The following is a 19,038-nucleotide window of genomic DNA, read 5'->3' as shown; positions in this document are numbered from 1 at the left end:
AACCAGGCATCGACGATGATTTTTGTTTGTCACGATATGGACCGGCAGCTCCTCATGACTAATAAAAGTTTGGTCCCGTTACCTCCCAAGCTCGTGTCGACTGATTTCATCTTGAGTCTTTCTTTCCATATAACATCTGGGTTGTGTCCGTCCACCCTCACAGACCCCTAACTCGCAGCTCTCCCACATTTGTCAACCCAGGACAGCCCCTTCTGCCTGCATTAGTGGGCACTTCCGAAACGCACGTCAGTAGCTCCGCAAGCACCGGGCAACTCCTTAAGTTTATCGTCTCTTTGGTCCGCCATTCGCCTTTCCGAGACCCCCTCATGGTCCTCCTCGCAATGTGGTATCCGAAGATTGCGGCCATCGCGGCTGCAGTGTGTTGCGGAATGGCTACTGTGCATGCCTCAACTTATAAACCTGCGAGGCCCCCAGCGGTACCGATGGCAGTGCGGACACCATATCTGAACTCGTGGCTACAATGTGAGCCTGAGTGCTTGCTTCCGGATAATTGGCCACGACACTGGACGTAAGTGTCAGTCGTCCGCACATTTGGCGTTGCTATCACCCACTAATTAAATCTTGCATTCGTGTAGTACACAGATTCTGGGGTGGCAGGGCCTGGTCGCAGTCGATGGCAAGGTGTTCAACTGGATGGGAAAGGCCTTTCAGAATCCGGTCGTCAAGCAAGTGTCCTTGGAGTATACGTCAACAAAGAGCATATTCGTCTTTGACGTGGACGGCAAGATCAACCTTACTGTCACCTTTTTATCTCCGGTGTTTGCAGATGATCTTTCCAGGCAATCGCAGCAGTTTTCGTACATATCTGCAAAGGCCAAATCTGCCGACGGAGAGACTCATAATGTCCGGCTATATATGGATGTTTCTGGAGGTTAGTACTCATTTCGAATTACACCATTTCCGTGCTGCTGATGTGGTTGCCTGTCGAGCTAACGATGATCCAAAGAATGGGCAAGCGGCGATCTTTCCCAGAAGATCACTTGGGCTCATGACAAAACCAACAAGCTGGATTACCATACATTCGAACGGACCGAGCAAGTCGAGTACGGCGAGAATGGCGAGATCGCAGCTTGGGGAAGATGGTACTTTACTACTGGTTCCGACAGTGGCGTAAGTACAATCATTCAGTCAAGCTGGAAGATCCGAGTGAAGTAGATTATACGGTTAACTAACAGTCTGCTGCAGCTGAGTTGGCAAATAGGCTCTGACCAACTCGTACGAAGTCAGTTTGCAAGCAACCAAACTCTGACCAATACCGTAGATAACACTTTCAGAGCTGTTCAGGAAAACTGGTGAGTTCCCGGCCACAAAATCAAGTTTCTGTGTTACGAACCACACCTGACCATCTTAGGCCGGTATTTGGATTCTCCCACGACCTTGGCAACGTTGGGAGTAGTGATATAGAACGGCTTTTCACGTTGGGCTTGATTCAAGACAATGTCATCCACTTCGCAGGCATCAACAAAACCCTCGATGCCGTCCCTGGACTGTGGCAGTCCTACTTCAATCACGATGACCAACTGGCCATTGACGCCTTTTACGACGATTACCAGTATGCAACTAGTCACAGCAGTGAACTAGATAACAGGATTCAGCAGGACTCGGTCAAAGTCGGCGGCCAAAATTACGCGACTATCACGACGCTTTCAGTTCGCCAAAGCTTTGGGGCACTTCAGTTCGGCGGTACGCCCTCAAAGCCCTACATCTTCTTGAAAGAAATCAGCTCCAACAGCGACATCCAAACGGTTGATGTCATATTTCCGGCATACCCTATTTTGCTTTACCTGAATGCGACACTCGCAAGGTACCTGCTTGATCCCTTGTTCGAGAACCAGCAGAGCGGAGCGTACCCGAACAAATGGGCCGAGCACGACCTGGGAACTTTTCCTGTTGCGAAAGGCTATCCATCGGGCAATGACGAGCCAATGCCGCTGGAGGAGTGCGGAAACATGGTCATCATGACGCTGGCCTACGCCGAGCGCACGGGCGACAGCAGCTATCTCGAGAAACACTACTCGATACTCTCGCGATGGGCAGAGTTCCTGGTCGAGGACTCATTAATCCCGTCCAACCAGCTCAGCACGGACGATTTTGCCGGTACCTTGGCGTATGTTCACGTCCTGTTCAACTTTTATACTGGATATGACTGACAAATATTTTGTTCAGAAATCAAACAAACTTGGCCATTAAAGGCATCATAGGCCTCAAGGCCATGAGTAGAATTGCCAATTTAACTTCCAACAGCGATAACTGGGGTGCGATCGCAGATGAGTACTTGGCGCAATGGAAGGTTCTAGCCATCAACAATGAGACCGACCTCCCGCACACGACTTTGAGCTATGGTGACAAGAAGAGCTATGGTGAGGATGTTTCCCTCCTTTCGCTTTGTTTACTTGCTTCCTGATGAGTCGCATGTAAACTCTTTTGGCACGATGCAGTATCTAACAGAGAACAACAGGTCTTCTCTACAACATATACGCAGATAAGCTCTTGGACCTCAACTTTGTCGACCAGTCGATTTTCGACATGCAGTCTAGATTCTACCAAAGCATTGCGATGAAATACGCCGTCCCGCTTGATACACGCCACACCTGGACCAAGTCAGACTGGATGATGTTTGCGGCGGCAGTTGCCAGCCCAGACACCAAGGCACTGCTAATCGACAAGCTCGCAAATTGGATCGGCAACACGACAACGAATCGAGCCATGACAGATCTGTATGATGCGGAGACAGGTGGGTATCCGCAGGACGGACCGACGTTTGTGGCCAGGCCTGTCGTAGGCGGGACATTTGCGTTGTTGGCACTGCCTTCCTGAAGGGCTGAGTTGAGAGTACCTAGGTATGAAAGGAGCTCCGTTCTTGATGCGTAATATCAAAATGCACTTGATTATGGACAGGATGAGAAGAACTGCTGGCTTGACTCACTATTTACTGGGGCGTACCTGGTAGAGTCGAGATACACGAGGAAGGGAATTGGACATATGGGATATGTGCCTTGATCTCCTGGAAGGTTAGATGTTTGTTTGTGCATGCTTGAAGACAACAACTCTTTGATTGGCTGTCCCAAACTGCCGCCTCCCATCAAACTACTATACTGGCGGACATACATACCTCTAAGCTGGATGAAACAAAGCACCTGTCATAGGGCACAGCTAACACACCGGGTGACCCGTGAAAACTACAGACCACTGCAGGTACCCTCGTGGCATTACGTACCGTAAAAACGTTTAGTTGGCAAAAAGCTATCCCTCTTTGAGCGCCCGACAGTAAAGTATAGGAAGCAGCACACGTTTGTACATATGTCGGCTCAGTTCGTGAAACCTCTACAACACTGTCCACCACTAGCTTGCTTGCGTTTTCGAGCACAGGCTCGCCAGCACCTTGGCTGAGGCATTAGCTTTTTGCCAACTAACCAACGCTTCTACGGTACCTGGTACCGTATAATCTCGCGAAATCGACTTTCGGGTAAACACGTTTCATGTATGTATACCTAAGCAGGGTTAGAGGTGTCGGTCAACTATGTGCATGCTTCTTCACTGCTTCTTCCCACCTTTAACCCTGCTTTTGCCTACATGAAAAGTGTCTACCCGAATCATGCTGAGAGTAGATATGATGAGAAAAGAGCGACGGTTTCGACTTGTTCGGGCAGGAGCACACTAGGAGGGCACTCCAAGACCGGAAAAGGAAAGGAAAGGCAAAGTCACTTGGATCTCCAACAGCACCCTTTCAGTTAGCGCAGCGCTTAGACCATTAGGTAATAAGAGTGGATACCTCTATTACGCAGGAGGTACCTCTGCCCTCGGGACAGGGACAGGACGCAAGAAGAGAGACGGGCACCGTCACCGCCTTACTGAGGTACTTGCAGTCCCGGCAGGCAATGCTGCACGTCGACTGCCGCACTGCGTAGCTTCAAGTGTCCCACCTGTCTGTCCCACCTCCCAAGAGTTGGTGGTCACGCCTCCGTCTTGACCCCATCTTCCCGTCTGCGTCGCCCCTCCTTCACCTGTCCTTCCAAGTGCAAGTGAGAACACCAGATGACAACGCGGACCCCCTAACAAGCACGCCCATACCGTATCTTTGTCGTGCATCCACACGCTTCCATCGACGTCCTGCATCATTCTAGTCGCCCCGTCTTCGACGTTCTGCGGCCATCACAAGCGAACGACAGCCAGCAGAACCCAGCGAGACTAGCACCGGGTGATCGATCCATTCTGATAGCGGCCTCGAGAAAAGCCAGCGATTGAGCGCATAGCAAAGAGCCCGACTTTGAACTGCAGCCATGAATCCCCACCAGGCAAAGAAGGTTGATATTCAGGTAGGTTGATATCATCCGTCAGCGCAGCAACAACTCCACCAGGCCACTTCAGCCGGCCGCCATCAGGCTCGGAAAAAGACACGACCCAACTGCGATATCATGAACCGACACCATGAAGCATTGCGGGCTCCCAGCACAACACAACAACTCGCAACACTCGCGCCATGATAGCGACGCTGACGGTTCGCCAAATTTCACAGTCGCTCTCCCCCGAGGAACAACGCCTGTTCCGTCTGTACGGCAAGCTGCCCAGCCGCAGCGACCATTTCGCCAAGCATCTCAAGGAGCGCAAGTACTTTGATAGCGGCGACTATGCCATGAGCAAGGCTGGCAAGGGCGACGGTGTCGACACGGGCTCAGTAGGCAGCCAGCACCCCGTCCCCGAGAACATTCCCCATTTGACGAACCCTTGCGGTGCTATCAACGGTGCCAGCGGCCTGGCGCAAGCTCATCACATTGTTCATCAGCACAGCAACATGGGTCCTCAAGCCGGCAGCCCTGTCAAGGAAAGCAGTTACTTCAGCCGCGGGCTGAGCGCCGAGGAAATCGACGCTCTTAACAGCAACGAACACAATGCAGAGGCCAGACAACAGCAAGAGCAAGCCGCCGCAGACACCATCTCAGCTGCGCCTGCTGATCAGCAAGAGCCCATCCCTATCCGACAATAAACCATCCAGAGAAACAGGCGCATGGCGTTCGACGGAGGTTCCGCCTCCTCGAAACCATTTGTCGAGCATCTCGTTCTACCGTGTAACCAAGAACACTCACCAGCACACGGCAATTAAGCAGTCACGCATAGCATGAGTATGAGATCACGTCTTGGGGTTTGTGGCGTTGGGTTTGACGTTATTCAGTGTATGATTTTTTGTTTGAATGAGATATGAAGGGGTTAGGGTTTTGTGATCTATGTTTCGAGTGGTTTATCCTTTACCATGACAGCGCGTGCTGCTCTGAAGTCCATCTCCAAATGTCTATGTTCATAAGGGCACAGATGGGATCGATCGCAGTGCTCAGACGGCACGTCATGAAGCCGGTCAACATCGTGAACAAGAACAAATATGTCTCACAAATATGTTTGCAGGATATGGACTGATAGTGCTGAACGTGAAGACGGTGATACTTTGTTCTGCCTTAAACAGCGGGAGGAGTATCAAGTCGAGTTCTTTTTCAACAAACGCCTACGAGCTTGCCAATCTTCATAGCAGGGCTGGATTCCTACTCCAAGGCCTTCTTCGCCATGGCCAAGGCACCATCGAAGGTCTTGTTGCCTCCAATGAAACCTGCCGCATGAACGAAAACGCCGCCCTGGATTTGCGTGATCTCATCGAGCTTCTCATCGCGGAAGCCTCTCCAAGCCTCGGGCAGGGGCTTGCGGCTCTGGAAGGAGTCGCCAGTCTCCGGCACGCACTGCACTCTCCACTTGGCGTCGGGTGTAGGCTTCTCGGGGTACAGGACATAGAGAACCTTCTGGACACGCTCTCCCTCTTCCTCTTCCAGGGTGTAGAGATGATCCTTCCAAGGGGCCGACTGACCCTTCAAGACAAGGATTCTACCCTCTGCATCGTACTCTTTGCGGGCCTTGTAGGCCGTCTCGACGACATCCCTGGCCGGAAGCCAAGCCTTGGTGTAGTAGTCGAGAGCGCGGTCGAACTCCTCACCGATACGCTGACTGGCCTGCTCGAACCTGCCATCTTCCTCCGCCTGGGCAGCCACAGGGTCCGAGGGGGCGGTATCGTTCCAGTTGCCATTGAAGCGGCCGACCATGGCACCGAGGGTGAAACCGCCGTTAGAGAAGCGCTTCTCGATGCCGGCAGCCTTGAGAGCATCGGAATCGTAGACGCTGATGCCGTTGTCGTGAGCGTCGAGGGCCTCGACGAAGCTGTCGTACAACTTGTTCCAGATCAAGCCAACCTTGTCGTTGTCCTCCGCAGGGGCGTCGGGCAGGCTGCGCGAGATGATACCCTTGCCAAAGTGCATGTAGACGAGACCGGCGCTGCTGAGCTTTGTCTGGTGGTCGGGGAAGGTGGTGGTGAAGGTGCGCTGGTGGTGGTCGTAGCGGTCACGGGCGGGCTCGTACTCGCCACCAACATCGACGACGATGTCGCAGGTCTCAAGTAGTGCAGGGTCGCGGGTGCGAACCAGGCGGGCGCCGGTGTATTTGGGAACATGCTGGCGAAGCATGTGGACGGCCAGAGCCTCGTCGGCGTGGAAGTGGCCGTTGTGGGTGCCGATGGTCAGGGCACCGCCATCGGTCTTGATGCGCTTCGCTGCGTTTTCGGCCATTGTTCTGAGAAATGCTAGTGGACGAGTGAACATAACCCCTTTGGAAGAGAATTTCGGTGTCAAGGGGTGGAAGGTAGGGTTCGTTTTGGAAGAATGGAAGGAATCTTATTTCCCACGCCCCTCTTCTCCCCCACTGACAACAAACAACAGCCCGACTTGTACACAGCAGCTCCATTATCTGATACTTTCACTAGTGTACGTACCTACTTCTACAGTAGTGCGCTATCGATTAGATTGTGGATAGCCCCTGGCCTATATTTTCCAGTACAGGGGCATGGCAGCCCGGCTAGGTAGGTAGCCTGACAGGCGAGCACAGAGTGCAGCCAACCGTCTCTACATTGTCACTATAGATCGCATTCTGTTAGTGTTGAGCATGTACATCGCAGCCTGTCAGCAGACAGTTTCGCCTCAATCTACCGCGCGTCCGTTCCCAGTGACATGATTGTGAAGGGAGGCTATACGCACTGACCCGCATCCCGGCAGGCACGAAGCTGAAGATGGCAAGAGGACGCCAGGGTTTTTCAAGCTTTTTGTTACGCGAGAACGGAAGGGTAAATACTCACGCGGCGAAGGTACCTCTACACTAACAGCATCCTTGAGTGCAGTGTACCAAGCGGTGCAGGCAACACTAGCATGGCACTACACGCGATCCAACAAACAAGCCGCAACCTTCGCTGGAACCGGCCATCTACTCAGGTTGCTAAACAAACGTTTTCCCTTCGTCATTGATTTGACCAAACCATCAGCTCGACACCGCGCCACGATTTATTCCGAAACCCAATCTTCCACGCACCACCCTTTCCATTCTCACGACGTGCATCGGTAGATGATTACAAGCCGCAACCAAGCAGTCAATTTCCCGATTCCAGCCATCCCTTCTTTCTCCAAAATGGAGGTCGACCCGCGCGGGCGCACTGAGTTGAGCCACAGGGGAGGCGACGATGATTCTATCGACACAAGGATGGCTGACGACAAACCGACCTATCGGTCATGGAAGAAGAAGTATCGCAAGATGCGTATAGCCTTTGATCAGAAGATGCATGAAGGCGAGGAGCTGTACAAAGCCGAGCAAAAGGCCCTAGCAACCGCCCGGCGACTAGCCATTCAGAAGGAGTAGGATTATCGAACTCTCCATCGACCTTGTCGGCATCCCCTGCTAACCACGCATGTCTAATTCGCAGCCGTCTTCTCGATCTCCTTCTCGACGTCAACAATTCCAACCAGATCCCACCAGAGAAGCGCTTCGATTTGAGCGTCAAGGCACCTTCCAATAAAGAAGGTCTATACCTGGACATCGACAGGCCTTCCACGCCTCCGGGCGGCATCCGACCCTCGAAATCCTACAAGGAACTCCTCCAAGATGTGCCGCACATGCGGTTTTCCCAAGCGGCCGAGTGCTTTCCGGAGCTCCTCCGCGACCTCGAAGCCGGCCGCGACTCGCCAGCCGATCCGTTCCAGGGACAACCCCATCCGCCTTCGTTTCTCACGGCGGACGATATCGATAACTACATTTGGGAGATTGACCAACGGCTGGCGAGAAAAGAGGCCACTGAGGCTGGTGTGTCGCCTCCTCCGGCCTTGCCTACCCTCGCACCGATTGCCCAGCCGAACAGCGCCGCCACCAACGCGAAGGAGAGTGGTTTGCTCGCCTCCCGGGACTTCCAGCTACGCAACCCGACATCTGTCTACAACTGGCTGCGGAAACATGCGCCCAAGACATTTCTACAAGATACAGAGGCCCACGGGGATGACAACGACCACGGTGAGTCTCGCGGCACCACCTCAGGTCGCGGCGGACGGGCTAAAGGCGAGCGTGGCGGTACGTCAGGGGGCCGTGGTGGTCGGGGCGACTCGAACTTGGCTCGTACAAAGAGGGGCGGCGCCAAGTCCGCCGCTGTTGTCGTTGAGGCACCCGAATACTTGGACGAAGATAACAACTTGGAGGCGGCGGTGACACCGAGTACAACAAAAGGCAAGCGAAAGCGGGTTGTGGACGATGATCCGGGCTACAGGCCCAAGGGTGGGTCAAGTCGGCCGACCAAGAAGAAGCGTAAGAGCGAAGGCGGCGGCGGGGAGGCTACGCCTACATCGGGTACTAAAAGGCCGCGAAAGAGCGCCGGAGCCAGTGTTGAAGCCTCAAAAGCCAATGACTAGTGGGTGAGACAGGACGCCGTGATGGCATATCGTGGATGAGGGTGGGTGTTTGAATTATAGAAGTGACCCCTAACGTCCTTCAGCGGGTTCTTCGTATATTTGTTTACGGGCGGCCGGCTAGTTGTGGCGTTCAAGTTCTCACCACGCGCTTTTTGGCAGTGGCTCACCAAGAACAATCGGGAATGCATGTGCGTGTTTTTAAGATGGAGGTAATCGGGAATAGATTTCGAGTACGAGGGTTACTTATCATTCATACACACTTCGGCTTTTCAGCAGTGTTCCATGTTTCTAGTCTTCGAATGGGTCCCCATCCAGCATCCGTCCACCAAGGACCAAGGATACATGAACGATTCTCGTCTGTCAAATTTCATGGCTTGAAGTGATGCGAGTTTAGTCAGAGTGGGCGGAGTTGCTTTATTGTCGACCATAGAAAATAGTGGTGCTGTTTGTATACGTAGCCAACGTTTGAAACTAGAAATAGCGCCCTACAAGAAACGTGTAGCTGATCTACTGATTCGAAAAGCCGGGACAAAACAAATACCGGAACGTGGGAGAACACCAAGTAAACAGAGAATACGTAAGTAAATAAAAGATTCGGTTTTGTTTGAAGGGTATTTTACTCTTTGAATATGTTCGTAAAGATGCTGTAAGCCTGTGTACAAGATGCCCGCCGATTTCCAAAAACTCCGAAATGGATGGTGCAGCAATGACAATGCCAGCAAATTATACCGATGACTCCTTGCCTTGATCCCTCTTGTTGGTGGGGTGTAAAAGACGCAAGACGCAAGGCGCAAATGCAATGAATGCACTTTAATGCGTAAACCAAAAGATGATATCCAGGACGATGCTGTTTTCGTCTTTACTTTTCAATCCCCTGTTCCGTGCATCTCCTTTCGCCTGCGGGTGCAGCAGAACTAGACCGTTTAGCCGGTCCACCGGGGTAGCTGATCCAACCGTCATCTCACGTCCGACTTGTTCCATTCCTTTTTGGAGAGGTGTTTGAGAATGCCTCAGGGTAGTGTGGCTTAGAGCTTCTCCTTGAGAGTGCTCTTGAGGCGGCGCTCGACGGCAGCCATGTACTCGGAGGTGGTGACCCAATCCTCACGGCCGGTCTTGCCGCAGGCAAGCGCGAGATCCTTGGTCATGATGCCATCGATATCGACGGTGTCAATGCAGGCCTTCTCGAGAGCCTCAGCGAAAGCAATGAGCTCGGGAGTGTTGTCGAGCTTGCCACGCTGGACAAGACCACGGGTCCAGGCAAAGATGGAGGCGATGGGGTTGGTGGAGGTCTGGTTACCCTTCTGGTGCTCGCGGTAGTGGCGAGTGACGGTACCGTGGGCAGCCTCGGACTCGAAGGTCTTACCATCGGGGGTGATGAGGACGGAGGTCATGAGACCGAGGGAGCCGAAGCCCTGAGCAACGATATCGGACTGGACATCACCATCATAGTCTGTGGAGAGGGATTTTCAGTTAGAGTTTGCTTCTCCAACCGGTTGTTGCGGGAATTCGGAGACTTACTCTTGAGGGCCATGATGTAGCCACCGGAGCTCTTGATCATCTGGGCGACCATGTCGTCGATGAGACGGTGCTCGTACCAGATCTTCTTGGCCTCGAAAGCCTCCTTGTACTGGGTATCGTAGATCTGTTGGAAGATATCCTTGAAGCGGCCATCGTACTTCTTGAGGATGGTGTTCTTGGTGCTCATGTAGAGGGGAAGACCCTTGTCAAGAGCGAGCTTGAAGGAAGCGTGGGCGAAGCCCTCGATGGACTCATCAGTGTTGTACTGGGTCTGGGCAACACCGCCGCCGTTCTTGTAGTCGAAGACGTCGATGACCTGGGGCTCACCACCCTCAGGGGTGTAAACCATCTGGAGCTTACCGGGGCCGGGAGCGACGAGGTCCTTGGCGCGGTACTGGTCACCAAAGGCGTGGCGGCCAATAATGATGGGCTTCTTCCAGCCGGGCACCAGGCGAGGGACGCGGGGAATGACGATGGGCTCACGGAAAACAGTGCCACCGAGAGCATTGCGGATGGTGCCGTTGGGGGACAGCCACACTAACGCGCACAAACCATGTTAGCCAATGCGTCAATATGCGCCGTGCAGCGCTTCGCTTTCTGCGTGGAAATCTCCAAGATGGAAAACAAAACTTACTCTGCTTGAGCTTGAACTCCTCTACACGAGACTCATCGGGAGTGATGGTAGCACACTTAACACCGACGGAGTACTTCTTGATGGCCTCGGCGGCATCAATAGTGACCTGGTCGTTGGTCTGGTCACGGTACTCGAGACCCAAGTCATAGTACTTGAGGTCGATGTCAAGGAAGGGGTAGATGAACTTCTCCTTGATGTCCTGCCAGATGATGCGGGTCATCTCATCGCCATCGAGCTCGACGACGGGGTTCTTGACCTTGATCTTCTGGAAAGCCTCGGAAGCCATTGTGCGGAATCTGTTATTGGAGACGAAGAGGGAAGGGGCAGCAGGGCGAGTAAAGGCAGGAGCAGTGGCGATGTTGAGACGGGAGTAGACAGAAGCCTGACGGAGGGAGGAGCGGATGAGGTTTGCGGTGACGGGCGACATGATGAGAAAAGGGAGGGGGGGAGGGGGGGTTAGTAAAGGGGGGGGGGGGGGTTGAAGAGAGGGAGAAGCGTAGGAGGCCCGGAATTATTCGCACCGGGACGGGCCGCAGGGAACTCAGGAGTCAGGAGAGTCAGGAGCGTCAGGAGGAGGCGGAACGGACGGAAGGAGGGGCGGGGGGGACGAAGTCCGGCCGGTCCAGGTCAGAGGGCAGAAGAGTGGCAGAGCTTGGGATTCCCTCTGGAAAGCCGAGGAAGTTAGCCAATGGGATGATGACCGATACAGCGCACAGAGACAACAACGACAACAACAGCAGCAACAGCAACAACAACATCTGAATGGTCCCCGGCGCGGTGGGATGACTATGGGGAGAATGGAGATGGTGCTCCTCCGGATCCTAGAGGCTGAAGCCCAGGACTCCAGACTCCAAAGTGGGCCACGGCAAGCTCGCAGTTGCGAAGTGCATTGCGGGTTCCGGGGCATCTCCGCTCTCAGGCCGACCAGGCGGACAGCTCAACAGACAAGTGGACGGCCACCTTCTTGACCTGGCCGGCCGTCGTCACCGAAGGGACGAGCCTCAGCTGCGGCCCAAAGGAGCGCTAGAGGCTGACATGCAAGCAGGACAAGGGATTTGTGCTATGACATGGCAGTGTAGGGGAATTGCTCTTCAAGACATAGATGGTACTGACTAGATTCTTGCAATGATAACCAAGTACCTCTGTACCGAGTATCGCCAGTTCGATAAGGTAGGTAGCTATATAAGCTGGGCGGGTTCCTGGCGACGGCGCGACTAGGTCGACTAAGGACGCTCGACAGGGTCAGCTTGCTTCGGACGAGGCGACTGATGTCGGTGGCGGGGCGTTGCGCATGTGCAGATAGATAGACAGACGTAGCGAGTGTGGTGTACACTACTCTGCGCAGTCGATCTGACAAATGCTAGCAACGGGACGCAGCGGGACGACGCTGACTTGAAGACGTCGACCATACACGCACGCAGTTGTACGTAACGTCCGTTGCGCGTGGGGTACCTGCCTTCGTACGTTCTGTGACTTTTTTGGTCGCGTGTAGCGGGGAGCAGTGGATGAACCGGCTGGCTCTGTGACTGACCGAGACTCTTTGACCGACTGGTAACTGCTGGCTTTGATGTCTTCACTTGGGATGGAGCGAAAAAAAAAAAAAAAAAAAAAAAAAAAAAAAAAGTCTTTTTGATATTCTATCCAGGCAACTTGTGCCATCTCCGGCCATCGGACTCTCCAAATCGCATATAGGTAGATTCCTTGCACCTCCCCAGACTGCCCACCTCCGATATTGACTCTACCTGCTGCAAAAGCCTGCACTCTGCTCTGTGTTGGTACGGCCGCGAACCGGTATCATGCCAGCGGCCGTGTAGCAGAATACACAATTACCAGCCTCCAGCGCGCGTATAGTATGTGAGCAATTCGCCGTTATTACAACGTATTTGTAAAGCAGAAGGCTTGCAGGCCTCAGAAAACTCTTTTCCGGCTCCTGGCTCGACGTTGAAAAGCGGGGAAACCGGGCCTCTGATGGAGGGGCACGCGCCGGTGTTGGAGGGGTTGGGCTGCCCCTCAATGGTTCGGCCGTCGTCGTCCCAAGTTGCCATCCAATAAGAACAGCGTGCGCACGCTCACAGCGGGCCGGATAAATCGACTATATGCCCAAATATTTCGGCGGTGTGGGGGCCGCCTGGCCAATAGCAAACCATATCAACGCCCGCCAAATTTACTAACGAGCAACATCGTATAACATCTCTATACCTTAGTAGTAACAATTAAAGCAATTAAGCACATCGCCATCGCCATTATTATTTACTATCATAATTAGTAAATATAGTATTAAAAGGGTCTTACTTATCGAAATTACTAACCGTACGCTATAGAAATACCTAAAATTATCGATCTAACTGCCTCCTCCCTAGCAGGCTCCCCTATACTAATACACATACCTAGTCCGACCCCCTTAATTAAATAGATTAAAATTGAACTACGCAACAATAATTACGAATTTCTTAATATTAACAACCTTATTAAAAACGAGAAACCATCTCTAATTTTAACGCTAATTCTAACGATTTTTATATCCCGCCGCCATCGTTCCCCCTTAAACTCCTTAAATTTATCATCGTCGAATTCTTCTTTAGAAGAAAATTAAAATAAAACAATTAAAAAGGATTAAATTAATAAGGGGGAGCCCGCCCTTATCGTACTTTCTTTTCGTTAATAGACCAATATTAATACTATTATTAAAAATATTAATAATATTATTAGAAAATTTAGGTTTAATATTTCTAAATATTATACTAATAATTACCAACGAGAGGGGATTATTCGTTTTACTAGTTAGTATAATATTAAATATATTATAGCGAAAAAACGCAATAAGAAGTATAAAAAAGATATCCTACTTTAAAAACCATTAGTAGCAAATATAAAAAGAAATTGCAAGTAGTAGGGAAAATTAATATTTAATACTAAAATTAGAGTATAGTAGTTTACCCTTATAAGGGGAGATTATAACTATCCTTTCGACCCTAATAGTACTAATTATTTTACTATTAATCGTTACTAATACCGTATAGAGGAGGTAACTACTAGTATCCTTCGGTTAACTAAATAACTAAAGACTTCCTCGTTAAATATTATATCTATTATCTATAACGAATTCCCTAGTATTACTATTACGTAATACAATATATTTAACATATTAGTAGCCAATAGAACGAAATAAGCCAATACCCTTATACTAACCTAATAATTTCTCGACCGGTTATAATTAATAAAGGGGATTTATTACAAAGTTTATTATTACAATAGCGAGGAGTTTAGTTTAATTAAGAGAATTTTTTAAATTTATCTATAGTATATTAACCAATTAAAGAAGAATCCCGAAGTTATAAATTTGGATTATATATATAAAATTAATAAATTCAATATACCTCTCCTTTAAATATATAGAATAATAACTATATATATAACTTTTAATATCAATTATTATTTATTAAATAGTAAGAAGGAAGTATATTTTATATAGGTATTTTAGTAAATCAATACTATATTCTTAAAATATAATATCCCCTAACCTCTAATTATTATTACTAATTACAATAAAGCGTATAAAAGAACTTACCAAACAATCTTCCCTATAACCTAATATTAAATTTATCTCTAGTACGTAATAAAGAACGTTACTTTTAATATTAAAAAGAAGTAGGAGGGTAATTTTAAAGGTATAATATTAGGTAATTATAGTAGTAATAGGAATTATCTCTATAAAAATTACTATTATATAAATATTAACCCCGCTAACAAAGATTCTATTACTCGCTAAATTGCCGCCTAATTATTAAATAGAAATAATTAGAATTACTACTTCGAATTAGGGACTAAGAATCCTTTTATTCAACTTATTAATAATCGTACCCCCTATAGTTCAAACTATAAATAAATCAATAATACAAATAGGATCTTAACTATATAGAGGGTAATAGTATATTTTAATATAAAAGAGGGGTTCTACTAATACTAGCGGGTATTATTAAGGGAGTTCCCTAAGTAAAAAAGTATAATTATTATACCTATTTATTATTATTTATATAATTATTAATTCCTTTTTTTATAATTATAATTAACTACCTTCTATATATTTACCTTCCGTTAAAATACGAATTTATTTATTTTATTATTAAATTATACTATAATTTTAATATATAAGTAACCTCCCGTATTAAAGGTACCTACGGCGTTTTAAAAGTACTATTTAAAAATTATTATATTAATTTCAATTAATTACTAAATACTATTACTAAAACCTTTAAATAGTTAAAAGAGAATTTTATAATTAAATATATATATTAAATCTCAAAAAACGTAGCGAAATTCAAATATATTACTCTAACAGACTTAAAGTTTATTACTAGTTTCACTTACCTTAAATTATTCTAATAGTAAATTTAATTAGCTAATAATAACCTTAAACGGCTATAATCTAATTTAGAGGGATTAAAAGCAAAATATTCTACCTACTTTATAAGGTAGTACGGTTTACCTTATTAATATAAGATATTTAATATTATATAATTAAACGGTACTATACCTTAAAGTATAATTAATAAATATTAATTACTTAAATTAAATATACTTTTATTTATTAAATAGCTAGTACTATATAGGGAAAAAGACCCCCTCCCCGTAGTTACTAACTACTAGAAAGCTCGTAATAATACCTAACCTATACCTACTATACCCACTTTCCCTCCCCTCCCTTCCTCGGGTAGCGTTAAATATAATCTATTTTATAATACCCCCCCTAAGGCTTTAATATAACTTCCTCCTAAGAAAAAGAGGTTGATTAAAACGGTATTAGCAAATTAAAGAGAGTAAGAAATTAAGGTAGTAGCCGAGAGTACGAAGTTAGAAATAGAGAAATTAAAAGTATAATTCTAGGAATTAAAAGAGTTATAATAAAGAGAAGTACAATTAAAAGTATAGCTACAGGAATTTACAAATTAACAATAACTACCGCTATTACTAGTATACTATAAGTATTAATAATAATAATATTACTAGCCCGCCCGCTAATTAATAATATCCCCCCCTCCCTTATAACCGCTATATTTAAATCCTTATTAACTACTACTATTTAATTAATAATAGTTTCAATAATTATATTAGTTCTTTTAGTTAAACTAATAGTATTAATACCAATAGACGAGATCCGTAATTATACTAGTATAAATATAAATTTAACGATTTCTACCATATTTACGTAAATCAGTATATTAGAAAGCCTCGTCTGTGTAAATCGTTGTACAATTTTAGTGTAGATATTGCACACATATCGTTTTGGTAGGAATTTAGCGGGCGGGAACATAGGTGTATCATTAGCCAGCCCGGTTCCACACCGCCGAAATATCTGGGCACACAGTCGATTTATCCGGCCCGGCTCACAGGCGCAAGTCCTTTCAGTGTGTTGGGCAGGTCTAGCAGGGGACCGGTTCGCATGTAGCAGGCGGGCTGGGCAACAGTGTAACCCCCACATTTACGCACCCGAAAAGGCATGGTTTAGATGGTTGCCCAAGAAAAGGCGTGTGGAGGAACTGTCCAGGGACAAATCATCACCATCATTGATCCCTTCGACCGTGAAACCGCGTGAAACAGCAATGTCCATGCCGCCGCCACCGCTTGCACCACTTTTCGCCAACACCAACGTCCAACACCACACCCTTTTGGCCTTATATCCTATCGCAAGCTTGGCGGGCCCATTGCACCGCCTTCGGCCGGGGAAGAGTGCAGGAACATTGTGTCCTAGCAGAGCGGACCGCCGTCCATTAGACGGCTTTGCATTGGCTCAATGGTCACTCAGCCTGCAAGGAACACCGCCTTCGCCCTTCGGTTCCCATTTACACCGGGCGACCTTTGGTAGCGTATGTATGCCGGAACCGCTGCCATGGTCAGGCATATGGTTACAGGGGTGTATGGCTTTCCGGATTCCGGATCATCTGGAACCAAGGACGACGACAACGACATCGATGAGGGCAGGCTTATGCAGATTTCACCACAATTCCAAAGTACCTGGAATCAACAGGCTTCAGCCTTGGGATACGCCGTCCTGTAGTTCCGGCTCATGCCATCATGTATTACCAATAAACAGGCACACAGGCTTTCACGGCCTCACGGCCCAGATTCCAAAATGTGCCAGCGAATGGCGTAACACGGGGAGCGCTCGTCAATGTGGGGCCCTTGCTGGCTCAACGGAGATGATGGATCTGATAAAAACCACGCAAGGCCAGTAGGAGGCTACACTCACACGCTCACCGTACCAACTCGCTGCGGACTTGAGTCAGGTTCGAAGCGACATGTTCCGATATCGCCAATTGCCACTGGTAAGTTGTGGGTAGCCAATGCAGAGCCTTTTACGGTCGACAGGAGACTGTTTTCCAGTGAACAAGAAAGGCATCAGAGGAAGTTGGATGTCCGAGTCTCGATGCACAGGCCCTGGGGGTGGTTTTTGCTTTCAGTTCAGTTGTTTATAAAAGTTGGCGGTCGTTCTTTGACTCGAAATCCTTGGCGCAGGCTTCATCTACCGCACGCTACTGCGTGGAATTATGCTACATAAAGTGTACATAGTACACAGTTCAGCCGGGCTGCCGGAGGAGCTTCGGACAACTCGGGACTCCTTCGCTAGTTTCGGAGATAAGCTACTCCAGACTCCAGACTGCGTAGGTCGGCACAGGGTATGGGCTGAAAGCACAACGCGTTGCCAAGCATCGATCTCGATTGTGTAATCTGCAATCGAAGGCCACGACCGCAAACCATCAAGTCCTCTTCGTGCCATCATCTTTCGCCGACAAAGTTTCTTCCGGGATATGCTGGATTGGATGTCTCACTTGTCTGTCTCGTTCTCGGCCTTTGTAGTGGCTATCTTGTAGAAGCCAAAGCGCACATGCATCTAGCAATGTCGTGCCATAAGGTGCGATACGCGCCAGCTGCCTGTTGGTAGATGTATAGAAGTATCATCAGGCACACTTGCAACTCCCCAAGTCTACGCAATGCTTGCTGGAATGAAGAGAGGGCGGTGTCACATGGAGTGGTGAGGCAGAGTACCTCGAGGACTGACATTGCACAAGGCATATCGATAAGCTTGTCAATGGCCCAGCCTCCCGGTCCGCTTGGAGATTATAGCCTTGGACATCGGTTGGAAGTCCTCCACAATGGCCAGCGAACAGCACAATGAGAGGGCAATGTCGGAAGCCACCAGTGCCCGAAAGGAGAGAGGCAGTTCCGTAAACCACAATGCCGGTTATATCCTGTGACAGCCATTCACCACAAGTTTCCCCTGAAACATGAAAGCAAACCGGAAGGCATGATACATTGAGCCCATGGCCCGTATCTACTCTCATTCACCCTCATCTAGCACCCTGATTCAATCAAATACTATTTTCACTCATGATCGACTGCTGAACTGCTTCCTCTGTGTCTCGCAATGTGTTGAACTTGTAGAGCACACCCACCCACGCTGCCTGATCTTTACTTTCCTCAAAAGACGCTTGTTGCAGCGCCACCACCTGCTCATCACTGCGCTCTTCGCAAGTGTTGGCCATCAGTCCTGCTCCTCTTGCCTGCCGCGTCGTGTCAGGTCGTCCCTGTGGAAGCTTCGCAGATGGTGGCCGAAGTGATCGTCCCGTACAAACGCCTCTTGGTGCCGCAGACATTTCATGTAGTCGCACCGATACTTCTTCTTCATGTTGCCTAAAAGATGAGTTCACCTGTGTCTCTTTAGGTCCGCGGCCCGGCTGAAGGCTTAGGATGAGAGCGTGTGTTTCTTCTCCTCACTGGAATTGATCTATTTCAAACAGCCAGGGTCAATTTGCGGTCACCACATTCATCTTTGTCACGGTGGCTGCATAACGCCGGCATATCAGATCAGGGGCTAGGGTGCTGCACTTGCCGACTCGACGCTTGTTCCAGCTTTGCTTAAACACTCTCAAGCACCACGGCAACGGCGAGACAGCATCGCTGAAGGACATCGAAACCCTTTAGGTGAAGGAGGAGTTGCTGGGCAGCCTTTGGAAGTATCACGCTGACGGGAGGAAAATTGACGCCGTGCCGGCTGAACATATGGTGAAGCTGCTTGGTGAGAACATCCTGCACTCTCACCCTTTCGGGAAACTC

The 19,038-nt window shown here is 48.9% G+C and overlaps 6 protein-coding genes across 8 annotated transcripts; 3 read left to right on the top strand and 3 right to left on the bottom strand.

Moving 5' to 3' along the window:
• Positions 1–65: 65 nt before the first annotated feature.
• On the top strand, positions 66–3,271 carry NCU03861 (glutaminase A). Its single transcript, XM_950761.3, has 7 exons — positions 66–529; positions 597–892; positions 968–1,131; positions 1,207–1,313; positions 1,373–2,128; positions 2,188–2,381; positions 2,480–3,271. The coding sequence occupies exons 1-7, from the start codon at positions 327–329 to the stop codon at positions 2,836–2,838; spliced, it is 2,079 nt and encodes a 692-aa protein (XP_955854.3). The 5' UTR covers positions 66–326; the 3' UTR covers positions 2,839–3,271.
• Positions 3,272–3,975: 704 nt separating this feature from the next.
• NCU03860 (cAMP-regulated phosphoprotein family protein Igo1) lies at positions 3,976–5,631 on the top strand. Its single transcript, XM_950760.3, has 2 exons — positions 3,976–4,337; positions 4,538–5,631. Exons 1-2 carry the CDS (start codon positions 4,302–4,304, stop codon positions 5,003–5,005), a joined length of 504 nt encoding a protein of 167 aa, XP_955853.3. The 5' UTR covers positions 3,976–4,301; the 3' UTR covers positions 5,006–5,631.
• On the bottom strand, positions 5,174–6,823 carry NCU03859 (MYG1 protein). Its single transcript, XM_950759.3, has one exon. The coding sequence runs from the start codon at positions 6,651–6,653 to the stop codon at positions 5,553–5,555; it is 1,101 nt and encodes a 366-aa protein (XP_955852.2). The 5' UTR covers positions 6,654–6,823; the 3' UTR covers positions 5,174–5,552.
• Positions 6,824–7,191: 368 nt separating this feature from the next.
• On the top strand, positions 7,192–9,381 carry NCU03858 (hypothetical protein). The gene is made up of 2 exons (XM_950758.2): positions 7,192–7,733; positions 7,802–9,381. Exons 1-2 carry the CDS (start codon positions 7,447–7,449, stop codon positions 8,772–8,774), a joined length of 1,260 nt encoding a protein of 419 aa, XP_955851.2. The 5' UTR covers positions 7,192–7,446; the 3' UTR covers positions 8,775–9,381.
• On the bottom strand, positions 9,196–12,513 carry tca-5 (tricarboxylic acid-5). Of its 3 annotated transcripts, none has more exons than XM_011396571.1 (5): positions 12,458–12,513; positions 12,040–12,149; positions 10,927–11,590; positions 10,293–10,829; positions 9,196–10,224 (listed from the first exon to the last, which is right to left on the bottom strand). In XM_011396571.1, exons 3-5 carry the CDS (start codon positions 11,351–11,353, stop codon positions 9,800–9,802), a joined length of 1,389 nt encoding a protein of 462 aa, XP_011394873.1. In that variant the 5' UTR covers positions 11,354–11,590; positions 12,040–12,149; positions 12,458–12,513; the 3' UTR covers positions 9,196–9,799. The 3 variants fall into 3 exon arrangements, with proteins under 3 accessions (XP_011394873.1, XP_011394872.1, XP_011394871.1); XM_011396570.1 differs by having other exon boundaries at positions 12,383–12,500; XM_011396569.1 differs by having other exon boundaries at positions 12,040–12,500.
• Positions 12,514–18,293: 5,780 nt separating this feature from the next.
• On the bottom strand, positions 18,294–18,610 carry NCU03856 (hypothetical protein; the record flags this gene model as incomplete). The annotated part of the gene is made up of 2 exons (XM_950773.1): positions 18,294–18,485; positions 18,554–18,610. 2 exons carry the CDS (start codon positions 18,608–18,610, stop codon positions 18,294–18,296), a joined length of 249 nt encoding a protein of 82 aa, XP_955866.1.
• Positions 18,611–19,038: the final 428 nt, after the last annotated feature.

Source organism: Neurospora crassa, linkage group VI (genome assembly GCF_000182925.2).
Source record: "Neurospora crassa OR74A linkage group VI, whole genome shotgun sequence".
Lineage (NCBI taxonomy): Eukaryota > Fungi > Ascomycota > Sordariomycetes > Sordariales > Sordariaceae > Neurospora > Neurospora crassa.
This window is presented reverse-complemented; position numbering and strand designations above follow the sequence as displayed.

Bases quoted from the DNA above. Each gene is read 5' to 3' on its own strand.
- NCU03861 (XM_950761.3), top strand. From the start codon at position 327: ATGGTCCTCCTCGCAATGTGGTATCCGAAGATTGCGGCCATCGCGGCT. The intron at 530-596 runs GTAAGTGTCAGT...GCATTCGTGTAG, and splicing joins AATTGGCCACGACACTGGAC to TACACAGATTCTGGGGTGGC. The intron at 1,132-1,206 runs GTAAGTACAATC...AGTCTGCTGCAG, and splicing joins CTACTGGTTCCGACAGTGGC to CTGAGTTGGCAAATAGGCTC.
- NCU03860 (XM_950760.3), top strand. From the start codon at position 4,302: ATGAATCCCCACCAGGCAAAGAAGGTTGATATTCAG. The intron at 4,338-4,537 runs GTAGGTTGATAT...CAAATTTCACAG, and splicing joins CAAAGAAGGTTGATATTCAG to TCGCTCTCCCCCGAGGAACA.
- NCU03859 (XM_950759.3), bottom strand. From the start codon at position 6,653: ATGTTCACTCGTCCACTAGCATTTCTCAGAACAATGGCCGAAAACGCA.
- NCU03858 (XM_950758.2), top strand. From the start codon at position 7,447: ATGATTACAAGCCGCAACCAAGCAGTCAATTTCCCGATTCCAGCCATC. The intron at 7,734-7,801 runs GTAGGATTATCG...TCTAATTCGCAG, and splicing joins CGACTAGCCATTCAGAAGGA to CCGTCTTCTCGATCTCCTTC.
- tca-5 (XM_011396571.1), bottom strand. From the start codon at position 11,353: ATGTCGCCCGTCACCGCAAACCTCATCCGCTCCTCCCTCCGTCAGGCT. The intron at 10,830-10,926 runs GTAAGTTTTGTT...TGTGCGCGTTAG, and splicing joins GGAGTTCAAGCTCAAGCAGA to TGTGGCTGTCCCCCAACGGC. The intron at 10,225-10,292 runs GTAAGTCTCCGA...CCCTCTCCACAG, and splicing joins CTACATCATGGCCCTCAAGA to ACTATGATGGTGATGTCCAG.